We start from the raw sequence: 19,933 nt of genomic DNA on the forward strand, positions 1-19,933 counted from the left end.
CTCGCCTGTCACACACTGCCGTAAACAAGGTCGTACAACTGTCGTAACACCCAGCGACAACCAAAACGTCTGAATTAAACAGGTTTGTGTTTATAATTATAGCACCATAAATAAATAAAAATGACTGTCTATATATATGTTATAAATGCGTCTTCTGTATACCAATCATAGTGTAAATATTAATGTTGTAGTATATCAACGTTAAGCAGAAAATCCACCCTAAATTAGAATTTGCATTTTATAAACCAACACTGGCGGAGTTTCATTTTTATTTTAAATATATAAAGATTCAGTATGCTACACAAAAATATATTATATTCCTGATAACACCGAGATGGCTCTGAAATGCCCTCACGTTAGGAAATAATGCTACATGTGTATATAACACTTATAAGTGAAATATAAATCATTTCTGTATTCTGTGCACTTAACACTGCATGCACATATCTCTACAATACAGGTGAAGGGATTATATAGCTTTTTATTCCATTTTATTTGCATGTATATAGCTTTAATTCTACTCTATTTCAATATATACAACTGTATTCTATTTTATTCTAAATAATATAGCTTTAATTCTACTATATTTTAATGTGTACTGCTGTATTGTATTTTATTTCATCTCATTTGTATTTCCATTAAGTTTATCTTACCTTGTCAAAAGAATTAAATCAACATGTAGTGAAATACTTAAATAAAGTGAAATACAAATAGAAGAAAAAATCGAATTGAATAAAATCCAATAGATTACAGTATGGTACTTTTTTCCTACAAACACACAAAAAAAACAATATCACAGTATGTTTCATGGAAATAAACAGTAACAATCAGTATGACAATGAGTGGGTTTCAGAGAGAAACTGTAGGATTTCATTTTACAGGTCTTTAATTTCCTAATATTAATAATATAATTAATAATAATGAATTATATTTTGTAGAAAATAAATACAGCATATCATCAACGTTTGTAAATAATTACGAGACAGGTCTTTTAGCTAGATTGTTGAGTTTATTCGCTGTTTTTGAGTATTTACACATGTTATTTGTAACTAAAAATGCAGTTACCCCAATAATATGAAAAACCCAAATAATACAAAATGTTGAGATGTTTGGCAGACTGACTCAGGACCTCAGTATTTCTAAGCATCTGAAGCGGAAACAAATGTCCTCCTCAACTGGGGAAGTGACAATGAGTGTCTTTAAAGACCCATTTGTCTATTTATGATAACCAATGTTAGAGACTGAATATGTTACATTTCTGTTTTAGGGTGGAATTTCTCCAGATGGGGAGGTGGATTGGTCACCTGACAGGGCTACAATCAGCTGGGTAAACATGGCGCCTGTCTCTGGAAGTGAAGACTACATGTAGCGCTTCTGTCTGTTGATGGTGTCTCAGGCGCACCGTCGTCCTGCCGGTAACCCGAACACAGCAACGTGCTGGAGACGACGCATGGAGACGCAGAGGGGAGAAGGAGACGACCCCTTCACCGAGCCTGCTCTATATTTTTCTCTCTGCACAGCATGAATGGTCTGATGCCTGTCCGGACCCTGTGGTTGGCGCAAGATAATTGCTATTGTTCACAGAGACACTGATTTGTATTTCAGTCGAGGTGTCTGCTTTGGTTTGATGTGACAGATATCAAAGCTCTTCTTCTGTGGACTCCCATCTGCAGGGACGCAGCTGAATTTTGGGCCCCCTCTGCTCTGGGACCCCCCTTATTAAATTATATAATCATCTTGATTTTTGTGTGGACCCTCTCCATTTTTTGGGGCCCGTAGGAGCTCCTGATCTTTAAACCTCAATAACAAATGCAGAATGGTCAGTCTGACTGCACTTTATGTGGCTGCCCTCCACCGTTGTGCTCTGACAGCTGGCTTATGACTGTTAATTCTGCTGCACCGTGCGTTGTGTTTCTCATGCCTTGCTCAACAACACCACTATGATAGGCTCACCTGACGTGGTGGCTTTCACTAAAGAGGACGAGTATGGGCAGACGACTCCTGACCCCTGGGCTCTCCCTGAGGAGTTCTCTGTTCCTCTCCACCCGCTGGCGGACTCCAACCCCTGGGCTAAAACCTCCTACGCCAAGTTCACAAAAGACTTCATCCTCATCTCTGAGTTCTCTGAGCAGGTGGGCCCTCAGCCTCTCCTCACCATCCCCGATGACCCCAAAGTCTGCGGCACCTTCGATCTCAACTACTTCTCCCTGCGCATCATGTCGGTGGACTACCAGGCCTCTTTTGTGGGACATCCGCCTGGCAGCGGCTACCCGAGACTCAGCTTTGTGGAGGACTCCAGGGTGGTGCTGGGCGACTCGAAGGAGGGGGCGTTTGCCTACGTCCATCACCTTACGCTCTACGACCTGGAGGCGAGGGGCTTTGTGCGACCGTTCTGTATGGCGTACGTCTCAGCAGATGAGAGGAAAATCATGCTGCAGTTTCAGGAGCTGTCCCTCCGCTTCTCACAGGCCTCTGAGTGTCTGAAGGCTGGGAACAGGAGAGCGTTTGCCAAAGAACTCCAGAGGAAGCTCCGAGACCTGGAGTAAGAACTTCAATACAACCTTTTAACTGCTAACATGTTTCTGATATTTTAATATAAATTCCCTCATTTGATGTTGACTCTAATAGACCCCTCACCAAACCCTTACCTCACGCTGACTGCCCTCTGTGCATTGTCCATGAATTTAGTTAAGTAAAATGAGACTCTACATTGCAGCTTGATTGTCTGCCCAGGCACATACAGAACCAACCAGGGCTTCTGTGTTAGCGGTACTTTGATTAAACACAGCTTTGTCTAGGAATGCCCACATTGTGAGCACATTATAAACAAAAATAATAAAGCTTTATAAAAATTTGATTCTGACCAGCGTCCCTCTACCAGACAGGTTTCCAACATTGGCTAATAATGGTGCAGTTTCAGGAGCTCTCCCTCCTGCTCAGAACGATGATGCTAAATGCTGATGAATAGCAGGTATAATGTTTATAATGTTTGTTAACACAGCTTAGGCTAATGACAATGCCGTTAGTGTTGCCCGTTTGTGATCATAAACCAAAATATTGGAATTTTAATCTGATGATGGAGCAAAATCAAAAGTCAGGGGATCACAAAATATATTAGAATTCATCCTACAAGACATTTAACTCAAAACTATAAATGGGATCGTAATGCTGGCACTAAAGGAAAAGTCCGTAGGAACTGTCCCCAGGAGATGCATATAGGGATGCATGATATGGACAATAATTACCTGCTTCTCATGGCTGATACCGATTTCACTTTTTTGTATTTTAAAAAAGAAGTTCATAACTTGTAGTTTGTGCACATCTGAGGGGTAAGAAGGCAAAGACAGATGATTTAATATTCCATAGCTCTGCGCTTGTCTCCGTAAGTATTAATAGACGATAATTCACTGCCATCACTTGAGATGTGTCAGTTTGCACTGCTGGTCCAACCAACCAACAGATCAACACTGCCATCCCTAGCGTCTGTATTCCCGTGTGTAAGCCACTGACTCTCTTCTTCCCTACAGGTACACTCACTCTGTGCTGCAGCGGGAGGAGGGCCTGCAGAGAGAGGCGAGGCCTCAGTCCATGTACTCTGCTCACGCTGTGGAGAAGGCCAACGAGCTTGCAAATGTTGAAAAGAGCATCTACGAACACAGGGACCTGCTGAGACAGATCAGCTCCTACCATCACCGTCCGCGGCGGGACCCCCATGCTGTCACCTGCCAGAAGTGCATCACCGACTGCTTAAATGAGTGTGAGCAGCTGTTAGAGAAATATGCCAAGCTCGCCAACCCCTTCAGTTACACTGACAGAGGTGAGAAGGGGCAGGAGGGTCGGGGTCAGGTTGATGACGAAGGAGGTGAAGAGGGAGTGAACAAGGAGGAAGATGATGGCGTTAAACGCAGGTCGTCCTACACGCCACAGCTGATCAAAGCGAAGTCTGCAAAGTGTTTCGACAAGCGCCTGAAAACCCTGCAAGAGCTGTGCGACATTACTTTCTACGAGGCCACGGTGGAGCTCCTGAAGGAGACGGAGAGGGGTTTCCGGGGGGACCTGTGTTACCTGCACACACGCCGCCTGGACAGGGCACTACGCAGGAAACAGAGAGTTACCAACTTCCTGTTTGAGGAGGACCTCGGTGATAATGAGGAGGATGAAGAAGGGGGAACCCTAAGGCCGTTGTGTGCCGTGAACCATGCGGTAGATAACTATTCACTCTTAAATCCACCTCATATTGTGCTGGGACCAGAGCCTCCAGATCCTCTAGACCCTGCCTCTGAGACCAGCCATATTCAAGAGAACGAGCTTGGGCCTGTGGAGAGCCATCTGGAGTCCTCCCCCTCAGACCAGACTCTGGAGACCCTGGAGAGCTCGGAGGAGACCAAAGGAAGCTTTGGCAGCGATAAGAGCGGGATGGGTCTAGCAGAGAGGCAACAGAATCTAACTAGTTTGAAGTCAGAAGCTCCTGATCCTGATACTGACTTGACCCCTGAACCTGACCAAAACACTGACCTGGAGAGGGAGAGCAGCAGTGAAGAGATGGAGACCCCTGCTGGGGATGAGGGAGACGGGACACCTGTGTCTTTGCTGGAGGTGATATCTGAGCTGGAGGCCAGCAGGGAGGAGGAGTGTGAGGGAGTAACCGATGGGGCTTTTGAGATTGAGTCTGACTTGTTGGTTCCTTTAGACACAGCCTGCTGTATGTCCCAAGATGGTTTCCTTTATGAGGCTTCTGCCCCAGAGGCGGCGTCTCGTGTTGGCCAAATCTCCCGCTCATCGCCCTGTCAAACATCCGTGGTCAACCAGGAGCCCCAGGCCCTACTTCCACTCCAGGATGACTACGCAGTGGGCTCTCCATCCTCAGAAAGCCCTGCAGCTGGGCTGGAGCTGCCTGTGGAGCTCCTTGGAGATGCAGTCTCTCGTACCTCAGCAGAAGACGGGTCAGATTATACAATGAGCGCTTCTACTGGGTCCGATCAAGCTGCCTCACCTCTCGGCTACGGGGGGGTGGTGACCCTGCGCCAGAGGAAGAAGGCTGGACAAGGAGCCTTGAGGTTTGTGCGACAGTACCCCTTTGCCATTCAAGCTCTGTGGTGTCTGCTGAGCGGCAGAACCTTGGTGGTGCTCGGGGCAGATGAGGGGAGAGTCCGCCGACTGGTTGCTGCTCTGGCCCTCTTTGTGCCCGCCCCTGGGAAGTGTGGAGAGAGGGTTCAGGCCTGGCTGTCGTGTCCCTTCACCCTTACTGACCTGCAGAGGTGGAAACTCATCGGATTGCAAAGGTATTTCCAATTCACATTTCTATTAATTAATTTATTTAATTATTTAATTCATTATTACATTTAACTGACTCTTATACAAGTGATGATGGCAGATTATGTTTCTAACACACATTTGAGCTTGATAAGAACTTTAGAGAGGCTCCATTAATGTGAAGTTTGACAATGACGGTGTGTTCCTTTGTATCACACCTTACCATACTATTACTCATCTGGTCTGACTCAGTCCTCGATGACTCACACATCCAACTATTGTACTATTAAACCTCCAGCCTCGGGTCTGTCCTTCAACTTCTTTTCAATTTCTACTCATCATTTTTTAATGACAACAAGCCCCAAAGTATTCCACAATCTCACATTTAGAAAGGAGGCCATAGTGTCATGATTTAATTCTTTGTTGAGACAGTTGTAGGCGCTGAGAGATCAAGGAGAAGGTGGTCTGGAGGAATCGTGACGTGGATTTGACATCTGATCAGAGCACCTCTGGGTGTATTTATGCACAGGTGTATTAATAATTTACTGAATCGTGACACCATTGAAAGGTATCAAACTGCAGATTTTCTCCATTTTTACACCCCTACCTTATTAGTGTAGAGCAGAGATCTTCAACTGGGGGTCCTCAGAGTTACTGCAGGGGGTCCGCCAATTTTTTGATAATCTTTTCAACGTTTTTTGGTCTTATTTCAAAAATATGTCTGAAAATATACATTTACATGAATGCAACATACTATTAGCAAAGATACATTTGTGAATAAATACATAAATACATTTACACAATCTTGATGATTGGCTCACTGGCTTATAGGCACTTAGGAAGCCATGCACAGATTCTGAGCTGAAGGATTCAATGTGTCTTCCAAATGTATGTGTAACATTAACATATGATGTATAAATATATGAATATATTATTAATGTTCATTGTAATATCTTAGTATTGTATGCACCATAAGACGCTGTAAAGGCTTTAGGCTGCCCTAGCTGTTAGGCCCAATTTAATATGGAACTCAATTTAATATAATATTTGTATTAGGGGGTCCCTGCTTCGTCTCTTTGGGGTCCTTAGTCTAAAAAATGTTGAAGACCCCTGCTGTAGAGCATTCTTTGCAGACAAATCTGTGCATGTAGCTATTTAGTTCTTGTACAATGACTTCAGAAAGTCCAAGCATTATAATTTAAATTGCTATTCAGAACTCTAGATACAAAAGTACTAATTAAACAGGGACAATTGGACATGCAGACTCATATAGGTGACTTCCACAAACATTGAGCATAACCTTCATGTTGTCTTTATATAAGCTGCCTTTACAATGAAAATAAATTAAAAATACCACTACATTATGTGTCTGTCTGTCTCCCACAGAGTAGCGTCCCCTGTGGGCTCTAGCATGCTATACTCGCTGTCCCGCTACAGTCGTTACATCTCCATCCTGGATGCCGACCAGAAGACATTGCGCTGTCCGCCGTATCGTGGCCACCTCCTTGCCAACATAGCCGACCACCGAACCTACATCCGCCGTGGTTCCACCTACTTCCTTCACTTACAGAGCACACTTTGTCAACTGGCAGCCAGGGCCTTCCTGTTAACGTTCACTCACCACTTCCACCTGCCGGTCAGCTCCACGGAGGGACCCGAGGTTGTGGAGGGCCGGCGCCTCTGCTTCCTGCAGGAGCAGCTTGGGCTGGGGGACGAGGACAGCCTGATACTGCTCTACCTCAGCCAGCTCATCACTGAGCAGTACCTGCAGCCCGCCACCAGGAGCAGCGCAGCAACAACTTGTTTTAGTTTTAATTACACCACCAGCGTTTTATACAAAATCTAACATTATACTGGGATGAGGATTCCCACATATGGTTTTCAATGGACCAAAGGTGATCTTAACAAGGCCTAAGGTCATTTTAATTTCAGGACAGACTCTGCACTGCTTATTTTTCTCTATGTAATATCTCTCTGCCTTGATGTCCTTTTTCTCTGGTCTTTTTCTTTGCTTTGTGTGCAGGAAAAAAAGGACACGGAGTCCGTTGTGAATGTCAGTGAATGGTTCAGTTTGCCTGTATTTGGTCCAGAACACGTTGACACTCACAAACACACGAACAGAGCAGACGAATGTCGGTTCTACTTATTGTCCTTTAATTCATCTGTGTGTTTTTCACCTCCATGGAAAAAATGTTACCTGGGCTGTTTAAGATCAGTCCCCCCCTTCCCAACACACACACACACACACACACACACACACACACACACACACACACACACACACACACACACACACACACACACACACACACACACACACACACACACACACACACACACACACACACACACACACAAAAAAACTCAATCCTCAATCCAACATGGCTGTGTCAAACGTGCTGGTGTGACCCCATGGTCTTACCTCAGCCAGCTTTCGAACAGGTTCAGTCACAGCTCTGTGTTAAAACCCACCAATGAGTGAGCAGTTTGTCAGCTATGCTATTGTCTCAGCTATATAGAAACATATTTTTAACATACTCTCATTCAGACATTTTCTGCCTGTGGAGACCAGAGGTCTCTCCGTGAAACCTCATTGGCACCATGCAGGCGTGTGACAGCTGGTTTTGTGACATGCCGCTCTCTTTGAACAACCTTTGTGAAGCCTATTGTTCTTATCATTCTTTTGCACACCAATTTTACACACATTCCTGCAGCGATCTCAGTTTTGTTCCAAATAGAGATGACTCTTTGAGAGCATGGAGTAAACATTCCCAGCTTTCAGGTTGCGATGCATGAGGAACTGTATTTGCTGTGTGAATTAGATCCAGTCGGCCCCCACATGATATTTGCATGTCCAGTAATAACGTCATCCCGTCACTATTTAGCTGCTGGCTAGCATTTTCATGGATAATACTCACACGGTCATGGACATTTAAAAGCTCCTTGACCTAAATGTAATGAATTTCACTGTTGTCTTAAAGTTGTGTGAGAGTGTTGTGGTGTCAGCATGAGACTGTCTTGTGCCAGGGTGAATCACCATTGATAATATTTCTGTTTTGTTGTATTTGAATGAACTGATTCGGAGATAACAGCTTGAGGAGATGTTTCTGCGACAGTGATGTTGTGTTTGTAAAGATTTAATTATGGGAAAATCTTCCCTGTGCCATCACAAGCTAAACTAAGCTTGACACTTGAATTAGGACAGTTGCCTATTATTTATTTTCTTCTGAACAAATCAGCCCTCGCTGGATGTGTTACAGTATATGAACAAAACTCAACTGTCCTGTATTTATTGCTTTATGACAAAATTTGACCATCACGCTGAGGATGCACCGGGTTTCTCTGTGGAGAAGGTTGCTGGAGAATTTCACAAGCAGGAAATCTTTTAGGTCCTGTCACATCAGCCAGTGAAACGACACTGAAGTGTATTTGTTAGGTTTTTTTTCGACTTTACTGTTCCTAATTCTGTGACGTCAGTGATGGAGCTGTAATCCTATATCTAGAATGGTAACTGTACTTGTGACTGCATGGTCAGAGTTTTAATGTGAAAGGTCAAACAACGTGGCTGCTGTCCTTCCTGCTAGAAGACACATTTTAATTTAGAGGCATAGGCTTTTAACTAACAGCATTATCACTAGTTCTGCCTTATGTATTATTTTGGTTTAGCGCTTAATATTTTTAATTTTTTTGCCACGTGATGTCTTTATTTTATAAGTGCTTTAACACATTTTACTGCTAAGATGTTACTCTTCTTTTTTAGGTTTGGTCCCTCTGATGCAAACAGGTGAATGTAATCTGAATAAGCCATACCACAGTGTGCTTAACATGTCGTCACTCAGTGTCCTTATATGTTGCCATATCATGTCCACCTTTAGATCTCACCATGAAGGGGTGTCATGCTCACTTCCACCCTGTGAGACAGCGTTGTTGCCAGTGATTTTAATAAAGCACGTTGTGAATGTCTTTACGCTTTCATGTAAATGTTGATATTCATTTATGCCATTAAATTATTTGAATCCATTTTATGTGTGTGTGGATGCCTAGGTAACACAGGAGTTACGTTGGATTTCACTGTGAGATACTGGAGGAACAGACCGATGCAACCTGCAGATAATCATTAAAAGTCAAACAACTCGCTTAGCCATGATGGATGTGTGAGCACTTGAGGTGTCATGAATAATAAATGTTCATCTGTGAAAACTGCTAATTGCTCTGCATGCTGGAGACGCAGCAGGCAAGGTGGTGGACTGAAAAAGAAAGTAGCAGTAAATGAATACTTATATTATATACTAATATTGTTCTGCTTTTCCACTTTAGCCGTTGATAAAAACAAACAGTCATGGGGGATACGTCTCAGATGAGATGACAAAATACTACAAATTGAATATCTGCATACTGGGAGGACTCACTCTATACTACAACCCAAATTCACATGAAGTTGGGATGTGTAAAACTTAAATAAAAACACTATATGCAGCGGTCGATGGCTAGATGTGGTTAGAGCGGTCACCCCATGGTAGGAGGCTAAGGGTCCTCGAGGCAGTGGCCGCGGTTTTGACTCCAACCTGTGGCCCTTTGCTGCGTGTCTCCCCCCCCCCCTCTCTCTCTCTCTCACCCCATTTCCTGTCTGTTCTGTATAATAAAAGGCTTGAAAAAACAAAAACAAACACTATACAGTGATTTGCAAATTTCTTTCAACCCATATTAGATTGAATACACGACAAAGACAGGATCAACAACAGCGACTGTTTCTTATACTTCAGCAGTAAATGTTATTTGATAAAAGGGAACATGAATTATATAAGGGCTTGAACTCGCGAGAATATTGTATTTGCTATTTAAAGACTAATGACGTCCGAAGACATGCACGTGTTATGGTTCATTGATGACTCTAAATTGCCCGTAGGTGTGAATGGTTGTCTGTCTCTGTTTGTCTCTATGTGTCCTGTGATAAGACTGGGGTCCTGTCCAGGGTGTACCCCGCCTCACGCCTGATGTCAGCTGTGATCGGCTCCTGAATTATGCATCAAGATGAACAATAAAACTTTTTGGATTCTCACACTTTAAAATACAAAACGTAAGAGCAGGTAAATCAGAATTGTTTTATTTAAAATAACACTTCAAGAACAAGGATGAAGTACATGTCTTAAAAGGTTAAAACAATGACATTTCAAGACAAAACTCACTTTCTTCCCAGCCCTCTTAAAATGAAATGAAACACATTAAAACGTATTGAATGACCTTCACAGTGGGTATGACTAGATGGAATGACAGGCCAGATCCACAAACAGCAACCTCAACTTCCTACTTTGAGCTTTTGGAGCTGAGGGATGGGGATGGGGAAAAAAACAAAAAACAACACACACAAAGAAAAAGAAAAGTAAGTAAAACAATATGGCCCCTCAGTGTATTCTCCTTTGCTCCCCTGTGTTTCAAAACAAATACTGACCCTCATAAGGGCAACTAAGGATGATGGTTAAGATATCAGTGATTTATTTCTGATGAAGGTGACTGAAATAAAGATGTTGTTTTGAGGGTGCACAGATGGAGGCTGGGTGAGCCCTGATGCCCAACAGAAAATAGACCATTTGTCCAGAAACTGCACTTAGCCAGAACATCCTCTGCATCCACAGTGGGTGCATTCAATGATCCTTCCCTGCAGAGAGAAAAAACATACAGATTTAGACCACATGCTAGCATGCTATACATGCTATAGCCCATGCTAGTGTCTAATGACATTCCCATCAACCTCAGCTGTAATTTGTGTTTAGTGCAAATTAACAAATATTAGCATGCTAAATGTGTTAATATACACATCAGCATGTTAGCATTATCCTTATGAATGATGCCTGCTGAAGGTAGCATTTAGCTCACTGCTCCACAGTGCTGCTAGCATGGCTGTAAGCTCAGGGTTTCCCTCGGTGAATTGCGTGCCCGGCGGGCTAACGTTTACGTAAATATAAAGGGATGAACATGAGGGATTTTTTTCAATGTATCTGTAAGACAAACTGCAAGTACAGTGGGGCAGCTTGGTTGGAAATCTTCAGTCAGCCCTATCCAATCGGTGTTGAGGCTTTATTTTTAAATTCTCAATTTTGCGATTCTTTCCATGACTCTGTTGTCCTAGAAACTATAGGGCCCTATCTTTTCTGGGGGGAAACACTGAGACTAGTTTTGCTAATATATGTATTTTACTTTTATTGAAATTAAACAGAAGATACAGTATGTAATGTAGTTTTCTTTCTTTGGCAGAGACTTGTCGTCAATTATGAGTGAATGTTGACACGGTGGCTGAATCAAAATGTCCACCCACTGGCCTTGCTGAGGGAGCCCCTGTGGACTTCAGTTGTACATACTGCGACGTATTTACCGTATTACATAGTCTATGAGGGTGCGAGACTGCAAAGCTATCAAAGCCACTGACAGACAGGCCTCAAGTCTGTTTAATGCAATAATATCATGCAATGATAAAATGCTGCATACTCTTGATTACCTCTACAGCCTATTCTTTTTCATATTTCTGTACCATGCTGTGGTTGGATATTATTTCTGACCTTCATGATTCAGATAAGTCAAGATGACTTGAGCAAGAATTACCAAAATTCTGTCAGACTTACAACTTCCAGTTTGCTCTTAGGGACTCTGCAGATGCAGTTGGTTCCAAAGTTGGTGTCTCGGGTTTGGATGCAACGTAGGCAGCACAGGTTCTCGTAGCCCTGCTTCTTCCACTTGGCAATCAGGTTCTTGTCTGCGTAGCCTTCCTTTATACAGTACTCATACAGCTCTGCGAGGACACATACAGAAAGACAACACTGGTTTTGCATCTAGTACACAAAGTTAAATTATGATTGCGTTTTAAATGTTTGGTCATGTGAAAAAACAAAAATAATACAAAGAGAAAAAAAGAAGAACAAACATCTTTAGTGTTAGTCATTTGCAGAAAATCTTGGCATGCCATCAGAAATTTAGGTTGTACAGATGAAATGTTTCCACAGATACCAAATATGCTGAATTATAAGGAGGGATTATATCAAACGCTGAAGAAGACAGAAGAGGAAGGAGAAAAACCAAAGAGGAAATGGAAAAAAATTGAAATGAAGTAGTTTGACGGGTACAAGGGAAACTCTGTACCTCTGCTGATGGCTTTCCTTTTGTAGAAAAGGTCGTAGATGTATCGACTCCGCTGATGATGCAGCCTGAAAATTGGCCACAGGGACTCCACCTTTCGCTTTCCCTCATGAGGCTCCGTTTCAGCTGGGACACAGATGGAAAACCAGAAATGTTAGCTTTGGTGACCAGAAATTTTTTAAAAATAAAAAAAAAAATGTAACACAAACAAAAAAAATTTTAAGCCAAAAAATTATAACACAATTCACATAATCCAAAAGGAGTGAGAAGACGTATAACTTATTTTATCCTACCCCCAGGGGCGGATTATGGTGGTCAGGGGACCCAAGGCTACTGTTTGTTTGGGTCCCCCACATTATCAATCATGCTTTATCAGAACAGCTGCTAGATCAGTCAATTTAACATTTTTTTTTAGTAGATCTTGGTCCCGCTGTTCCTTTAGTCGTTGTGTTTTGTTTTTTATTGCTCCACTCTCACATTTCCTTTCTGACATTTTGCTGCTGTACTGTCTAGTAACAGTGAGTGACGTATCATAGGACAACAAAACTGACCTTATGAACCCGGCCACATGATGGCAGCTGATTGGTGTAAATGTGTCCCATATCTATCGGTGACATAATTGTTTTAATGTTTCTAAGGGCCCCAATAGGAGGCAAGTTTTTTTTTTCCCCAGTGTAGTAAATTAAAACAAATTAAAATAGTCTGGCCAATCCGGGGCCCCTAGGCAATAATCCGCCCCTGCCTACCCCATCTCCATAATTAGTAGTATTTATAAATAGAATATATAATTATTATAATTTATAATATATTAATCACCACTTATCTTTACTTTTTAAGATATAAATTAACAGCAGCACACATGCAATAAGCATGTATGTATCGGCCGCGACCCGATCCCGGATAAGCGGTTGAAAATGAGATGAGATGAGATACAATAAGCAATGTGCAATAAAACCGTGTTAAATTATAGAAATAAAGAGCGACATCTGACTTAACTACAAACAGTTAACTAGCAGTTAGCATTGGTCTTTTGACTAGTCAATGATTAGTTTGCTACACTCGTGTTAAACTAGTGTATCACTCAGCACAATCAGCGTGCTGTAGTGCGGACGGACGGCCAAGTGCTGTGAGGAGCGTCGGGGTAATTATCTTCTCCCGGCTCACCTTCTCTCATCTTCTGATCCAGCTCGTCCAAAGTGGGCTCGATGAGCTCCCAGCCGTCCGGTGGCGGCTTCCGACTTCTCTTTACTTTGGGCATTTTGCTCTGTTTTTCTGCAAATACAGAACAAAAGCGCTCCCGTGTTTTCGTTTTGTTTTCGCGAACCCGTTTCAGGCGCTGCAATGTGACGTCAGCGGGGGTCCATTTACCCTCCTCGTCTCTCGAATGACGTCACCGGGCCAAACAAACTTCTCCCTTTATCGGCGTCTTTGAATATAGTTGTAGATTTATTTTAAATTATATTTGCTGTGATTTTGGGCCGCTCTTGCAACATTTTGGCTTTGTAAAGAGTGAAGAGTGAAACATAATATTTCTTAATTAATCTCATTATAATTCTTGTTAATACTTATTTTAATTCTTGCAAAGTTTTACATCCACAAGTGTGAATTTGCCAAAGTGAAACCCATTTTTGTGTTTTCATGAAAGAACTGAAGGTGTATTTCAAGTCAATATCCTCTGCTAATACCAAGAAAGATATCAAAACTATAAATCTGTGCTCCAACTTTAATATCTTTAATTACATTTCATTGTCATTGCTCATGTCCCCTGGTGTATCCCCCCCCCCCTTTTTAAATGATTAATATTATATGTTGTTACATCTATTTGTTATCCAATTGTTATTAATGTGATGCTCATCATATGGTCTGATGCAGTTAGTGGTTAGTTTATCTTGCAAATCAATAATAAAGTTGATGGAGAAACAAATGATCGGCGTTTTTTTAAAGAAATTATGAAATAAATTAAACAAAAACAGCCATCAAAATGTAAGATTATGCTCCCTATTTAATATTATTATTAATCTATTTATTCTCAGTTATCTACTGAACATTATCACATTTTATTCTGTTTCGTTTTTTGCTTTTCTACTTATTTGTTTTGTGTATTATATATATATTATTTATATATATATATATATATATATATATATATATATATATATATATATATATATATATATATATATATATATATATTATATTTTATTTTTAATTAGTACAAATCTTACATAAAACTGTTTAAAATAATTATTGGCGTTTAAGACATATTTTGATCAATTGTTTTCTGAGGCCCCTGTTTGACCTATTGACGGAATTCCGTTGCTAGGCAACAGCAGTGTTCCTTGGTAACTTCCTGTCAGCTGATGTCATTCACATTCATTGCAACAGGAAATAAACTAGGACTGTTTGGGAATGTTTATGTTTACATCTTTGAGAAGGTCTGTTGTTGTCATTGTTTACATTTTTGGTCTTGTTTGTATGAATATCTATTTTGACTATTCTCTGCCTGTTCTTAATCTAAATATAATAAAGATTTCTAAATTTAAAAAAAGAGAAAAATGTTTTTTTTAATCGGTAACTTCTTAAATCTTCTCCACAGTATAGAGCAACACACTATTTACGTTCATGTAAACGCGCGTTTAGGGCTCGTTTCCATTTGTTAGTTGACATCAAAGCCCAGTCTTTCTGTCGTTCCTGGCCTATTGCATCACTTTAGCGCACTAACAAATTGCCATAAGATAAACAGCCCGAGTTATTTTATTCCCTTTCATAATTCATAACTAAGATAATTTAGTCACATACCTGCGCATTATATGTAACTAAATACATATAGTTTAAAACAAGCAAATGTGTTTTCTAAATGCTTGCTAAAAATGATGGAAGATTTGTTAAAAGGCAAATACTTGAACTACCCAGAGTATTTCAATCCTCATTCCTACTGGGAGTTCAGGCAGCTGTCAGTTCACACTGCTGTTTTGACACTTGTGTTTTCTGTCAGTGTCAGTTTTTAGGAAGTTTTAATAAAGGATTCGTTCATCAAAATGCCCAAAGGAGGTAAGGACGTTCTCAAAACCCGCGTCACTGTGTTGATATCAGTTTTGTAAACATGTTTTCCTGCTGTTAGCCACTAAAAAACAACAACAGGCAGCGACCCAGGCGACATGCTTCTTTAACTTAAAGTCTGTGCTGTGGACGGTGTCAGACAATAACCGAGCACTGACAGCACGGCCACCGTCTGTTGGCACCTGTCTGGTCTCTTCTTCACTGCTATGGGTCTGCAAATGGTTTGTTATTGTAATCTTATATTGTTATAACTTATATTGTTATCTTAAAATGTTATTGTTATATTGTATTTTATATTGTTATCCTGTTTATCTAATATTTTATATGTTATCTTGTGTTGTTATCCTATTCTCTTATTGTTATCTTTTGTTATTGTTAGATTTTTGTTATTGTCTTATTTTGTTATTGTTATCTTTACTGTTATTGTTATCTTATTTTGTTATTGTCTTATTTTGTTATTATCTTTACTGTTATTGTTATCTTATTTTGTTATTGTCTTATTTTGTTATTGTTATCTTTACTGTTATTGTTATCTTTACTGTTATTGTCTTATTTTGTTATTGTTATCTTTACTGTTATTGTCTTATTTTGTTATTGTTATCTTTACTGTTATTGTTATCTTATTTTGTTATTGTTATCTTTTCTGTTATTGTCTTATTTTGTTATTGTTATCTTTACTGTTATTGTTATCTTTTTTGTTATTGTAATCTTATATTCTCTTTTTTGTTATTGTTATCTTAATTTGTTATTGTTATCTTATTTTGATATTGTTTTTTCATGATGGTTGCAATTTTGGAGCCACCTGGAACAAATTTCCTTCTGGATTAATAAAGTTCTATCTTATCTTATCTGTGTGTGATGTCATGTTTCATCGTGGTTGCAGGTAGGAAGGGTGGGCACAAGGGTCGTGCGCGGACGTACACCAGCCCCGAGGAGATAGACGCCCAGATGAAGGCAGAGAAGGAGAGGAAAAAGGTTGGTGGAGTGCATCCAAAGACTGCTGAATCATGTCCCACACAGAGACACGTGTGTTCAGCGTTTCACCAAAGTGTTAGTCAAGCTCCAAGAATGCTGAATCCTACACTTCCCAAAATGCACCTCAACGGCATCTTTCCACTGGAAAGAGTAAACCATGCAGCTAAGTAGACTGATCTTAAGTTGTGCCACTGCATGAGTGCCCATCTAATACCCTCTTTAGTGCTCCACCAGCCAGAAGAGAGGAACTAACAGGTGAAAGCAGCTGTTGTGGTGTTTGAATGGAGTAAAAACCTGCATACATAGGTATTGTATGTATTCCCTGTTGTACTCCCACTGCTTGTGTTTGACCTGATGCCTTGGTTTGATACCATTCTCCTGTGTGTGTGGTGTTATGTGTTATAGCTAGAACAGGAAGCAGAAGCAGCGGGGGGTGCAGCTCCAAATGAAGTGGCAGAGGAGAAGCTACCAGCATCAGGGTCCGAAGACAGCGATGATGAAAACTCAGATGTAACGCCAGACTGTTTCTGTCATTCCCTTGCTCTGTTACCCGACACACATTAATTTAGTGTATATAGTGTAATTTATGTGCGCCTGAGGTGCCTTGTAGCTTTTTGCATGTCAGTTAGTTAGAACTATGTTCATGTGGTATTTCATTGTTTGCTATATTCAAAGCCTTCACGTCGTACTGAATGAGCTTTTGTGATGTGTTTGCAGAGGAGGAGAGCGGGTGTGGAGGGCTTGATAGAAATCGAGAACCCCAACAGAGTGGCTCAGAAGTCCAAGAAGGTGACGCAGATTGAGCTGGACGAGCCCAAGCAGTTATCAAGGAGAGAGAGGTGTGTGTTTGGTGTCACGTTGTACCCGGGCTAAATGGGAACTCTAACTATTTTTAGTTAAATAGCCTACTATTACAAAATTGCGGGATGACTGCCTGTTCATAATCTGTGTGAAAACAAGGCCATAAGCTAAGCTAATTAAATACAAAACAGGACTTACTGGTGCACTGAAAACAACTTGACTGAAACACACCATACCTTAGTTAGAAAGTTCAGTCAGTGTCTATGTCTGCTGCATCCTCCGCGGTGTGCCAGATGCTGATCAGGCAGAGATTTGATGCTGTCAAGGAGTGCAGCAGAGTGCTTGATGGCTTAAATGTGATACATCCACCGTTCTTCACACACTCTGACGTGTGCATGAGCCCATTAAGCAGACTAAACCTCAATACTTATAGCCAAAAAATGGTCAAATTATCATAAATCACGGCATTTTTGGCATTATTTATCGTACAGGGGGCAAAATTAGATCACAAATATGAAAATGATGCTACATTTACAGAAAAAGGCTGATGGATAGGTGCCCCTTTTCTTTTTATGTCTAGACATTTTCAGTCTCTGTTTGATAATGACTTTTATTTTGTCACTTTCCACACCTTGACACACACACACACACACACACACACACTCTCTCTCTCTCTCTCTCTCTCTCTCTCTCTCTCTCTCTCTCTCTCTCTCTCTCTCTCTCTCTCTCTCTCTCTCTCTCTCTCTCTCTCTCTCTGGCACAGAGAGGAGATTGAGAAGCAGAAAGCGAAGGAGCGCTACATGAAGATGCACTTGGCAGGAAAGACAGACCAGGCCAAAGCCGACCTTGCTCGCCTCGCCATTATCAAGAAACAGAGAGAAGATGCGGCAAAAAAGAAAGAAGAAGAGAAAAAGGGTAAGCAAAACATACGACATACATACAACACTATGATATTATATAGTGATGGTTGTATACAGCATGTAAATATTGAGGGCCCTACTTGTATCATGTATTACGTGATGTGGCCATAAAAGCTAATTGTTATTATCTTGAAAAAAATTTTTTTCACAAAATGGGGCAGGACAGCATGGGCCTTTGACGCGTTTTAGGGGTTCAGCACTCTCTTGTCTCCAAACTGACATTCATGTTTGATTTATTTATCATTTTTATGGACTGGACTCTAGTTGTGTGTCTGTCTACAAATGCAATCTCAATCTGCTACAACAATATTTAAATGTTTTAATGTGTTCCCGGCCTTTGCCTTTAATGGAGCATTAGTTTTGCATCTTTTTGACTGTTTGCTAAACCCTCAACTGAGCAGCGATTGTCCAGTTAGAGCTGTAGAGTAGTTTTAATGGCTCTGGACTGCTCTATTGGATTTGGGGAAGTTTACGCTCCTGAAACCTCAGCCAAACTTGCTATCCAAGGTGTGTTTCAGCACAGTTTGACAAATGCATAAAATACAAACAACTTGAAACCATCTTGCAATGGGATCACACCAGCCACATGCTTAATCACTGCCAGGGGCATAAAGAGGTGGGGGCCTGCTTTTTTCTGCCTCTGGCTGAAATCAAAAGCCCCACCGTTTTGAAAAATGTCACCTGGTCATCAATGCAAACTGCATGTGTGCCATGCGAGAATGGAAAACTGGACAGGGACGGCAACATTGACTAAGGGGGGCGAGGTTAAGCAAACAGTCAGCTGGGGAGTGAGACCAGTATCGTGGAATATGCTTTGCCTTTCTACACGGAGAGCTTGCTCCTGTGTCCACGCGGTGTGTCAAGCTGATTGTACCTGTCTTTTATGTTCCACTTACAGCAAAAGACGCAGCAGCAGCAGCGAAAGGAATACACTCCCTCTCAATGAAATGATGCAGAGTATTTATCAAAGACGTTTTTACATGTTCACGGACTGGCAAAATATATATTTAACTATTTTTAAAGGAAGAGCTATGATGTTGACGCTACTGTAACTTTGACCATTTGTAAAATGGCTGCAGAGACACCAGGGAGAAGAGGTTTTGTATATTGTGGCATGGCCTCATCGATCCCTCCAGGAAGTAAAGCTGCAGTTGAGAATACAGCGGTCTTCACGTACACTCGGAATGAACCCCCTCTAACCTATGATCTTGTACATGATATTAATAATGGATGTACTTGTCATTGTACTATTCTGACTTTGCTAACTGAGCTTTGCCACTATGTTTTTGGGGAATGTTACATTGTATATAACTGACTCATGAAAATATTTGAGATTAATATAATGGAACCAGTAAAATGTGTACATACATTTCTCTGTTTGCTTTATTTCCCTGTGAGAAAACTCTGGTGACTGGTTTAGAGAAGGATTTACCGGTCTCATGGGCAAGAGTCCATGCTGGCAGTGCAGAGAAGGCTTTGCGGCAACATTTAGGGGGAGAGATCTATATTAAACAGTTTAATTATTCCATTTAAAAAACGAGTAATGACCCCCTCTAGGGTGAATCTGGCCCTGATATCAGTACTGGATGTTTTGAAAAACTAAACTAAACTGGAGTTAAAGATGTTAATGTGAAGATAATGATCAAGTGGTAATTGAAGCAGAATTTTTTTATTTTAATTAGCCAGACATGAATAAAGGGTAAGATTTAATACAAGAATGCAGGTGAGTTTGAACGACAATGAATAATAGAACACAACTGACAAATTAAAATAAGTCTAGATATATAAACTTGCCT

General features: G+C 41.0%; 3 protein-coding genes across 4 annotated transcripts; 2 read left to right on the plus strand and 1 right to left on the minus strand.

The window, feature by feature from the left end:
- Positions 1-1,556: 1,556 nt before the first annotated feature.
- smcr8a (Smith-Magenis syndrome chromosome region, candidate 8a) lies at positions 1,557-7,755 on the plus strand. Its single transcript, XM_083930907.1, has 3 exons — positions 1,557-2,542; positions 3,528-5,282; positions 6,640-7,755. Exons 1-3 carry the CDS (start codon positions 1,941-1,943, stop codon positions 7,097-7,099), a joined length of 2,817 nt encoding a protein of 938 aa, XP_083787033.1. The 5' UTR covers positions 1,557-1,940; the 3' UTR covers positions 7,100-7,755.
- Positions 7,756-10,342: 2,587 nt separating this feature from the next.
- Positions 10,343-13,710, minus strand: bud31 (BUD31 homolog). The gene is made up of 4 exons (XM_083931683.1): positions 13,546-13,710; positions 12,385-12,507; positions 11,871-12,037; positions 10,343-10,909 (listed from the first exon to the last, which is right to left on the minus strand). Exons 1-4 carry the CDS (start codon positions 13,637-13,639, stop codon positions 10,859-10,861), a joined length of 435 nt encoding a protein of 144 aa, XP_083787809.1. The 5' UTR covers positions 13,640-13,710; the 3' UTR covers positions 10,343-10,858.
- Positions 13,711-15,316: 1,606 nt separating this feature from the next.
- pdap1b (pdgfa associated protein 1b) lies at positions 15,317-19,495 on the plus strand (the record flags this gene model as incomplete). Of its 2 annotated transcripts, XM_083931992.1 has the most annotated exons (6): positions 15,317-15,432; positions 16,325-16,416; positions 16,822-16,926; positions 17,134-17,255; positions 17,981-18,132; positions 19,036-19,495. In XM_083931992.1, 6 exons carry the CDS (start codon positions 15,420-15,422, stop codon positions 19,086-19,088), a joined length of 537 nt encoding a protein of 178 aa, XP_083788118.1. In that variant the 3' UTR covers positions 19,089-19,495. The 2 variants fall into 2 exon arrangements, with proteins under 2 accessions (XP_083788118.1, XP_083788117.1); XM_083931991.1 differs by lacking the exon at positions 15,317-15,432 and having other exon boundaries at positions 16,300-16,416.
- Between the last annotated feature and the right edge of the window lie 438 nt (positions 19,496-19,933).

This window comes from Echiichthys vipera (genome assembly GCF_963691815.1).
Source record: "Echiichthys vipera genome assembly, chromosome: 17".
Classification (NCBI taxonomy): Eukaryota; Metazoa; Chordata; class Actinopteri; order Perciformes; family Trachinidae; genus Echiichthys; species Echiichthys vipera.

Bases quoted from the DNA above. Each gene is read 5' to 3' on its own strand.
- bud31 (XM_083931683.1), bottom strand. From the start codon at position 13,639: ATGCCCAAAGTAAAGAGAAGTCGGAAGCCGCCACCGGACGGCTGGGAG. The intron at 12,508-13,545 runs GTGAGCCGGGAG...TCTGTGTCCCAG, and splicing joins GGATCAGAAGATGAGAGAAG to CTGAAACGGAGCCTCATGAG. The intron at 12,038-12,384 runs GTACAGAGTTTC...GTGTCCTCGCAG, and splicing joins AAGGAAAGCCATCAGCAGAG to AGCTGTATGAGTACTGTATA.
- smcr8a (XM_083930907.1), top strand. From the start codon at position 1,941: ATGATAGGCTCACCTGACGTGGTGGCTTTCACTAAAGAGGACGAGTAT. The intron at 2,543-3,527 runs GTAAGAACTTCA...TCTTCCCTACAG, and splicing joins AGGAAGCTCCGAGACCTGGA to GTACACTCACTCTGTGCTGC. The intron at 5,283-6,639 runs GTATTTCCAATT...TGTCTCCCACAG, and splicing joins AAACTCATCGGATTGCAAAG to AGTAGCGTCCCCTGTGGGCT.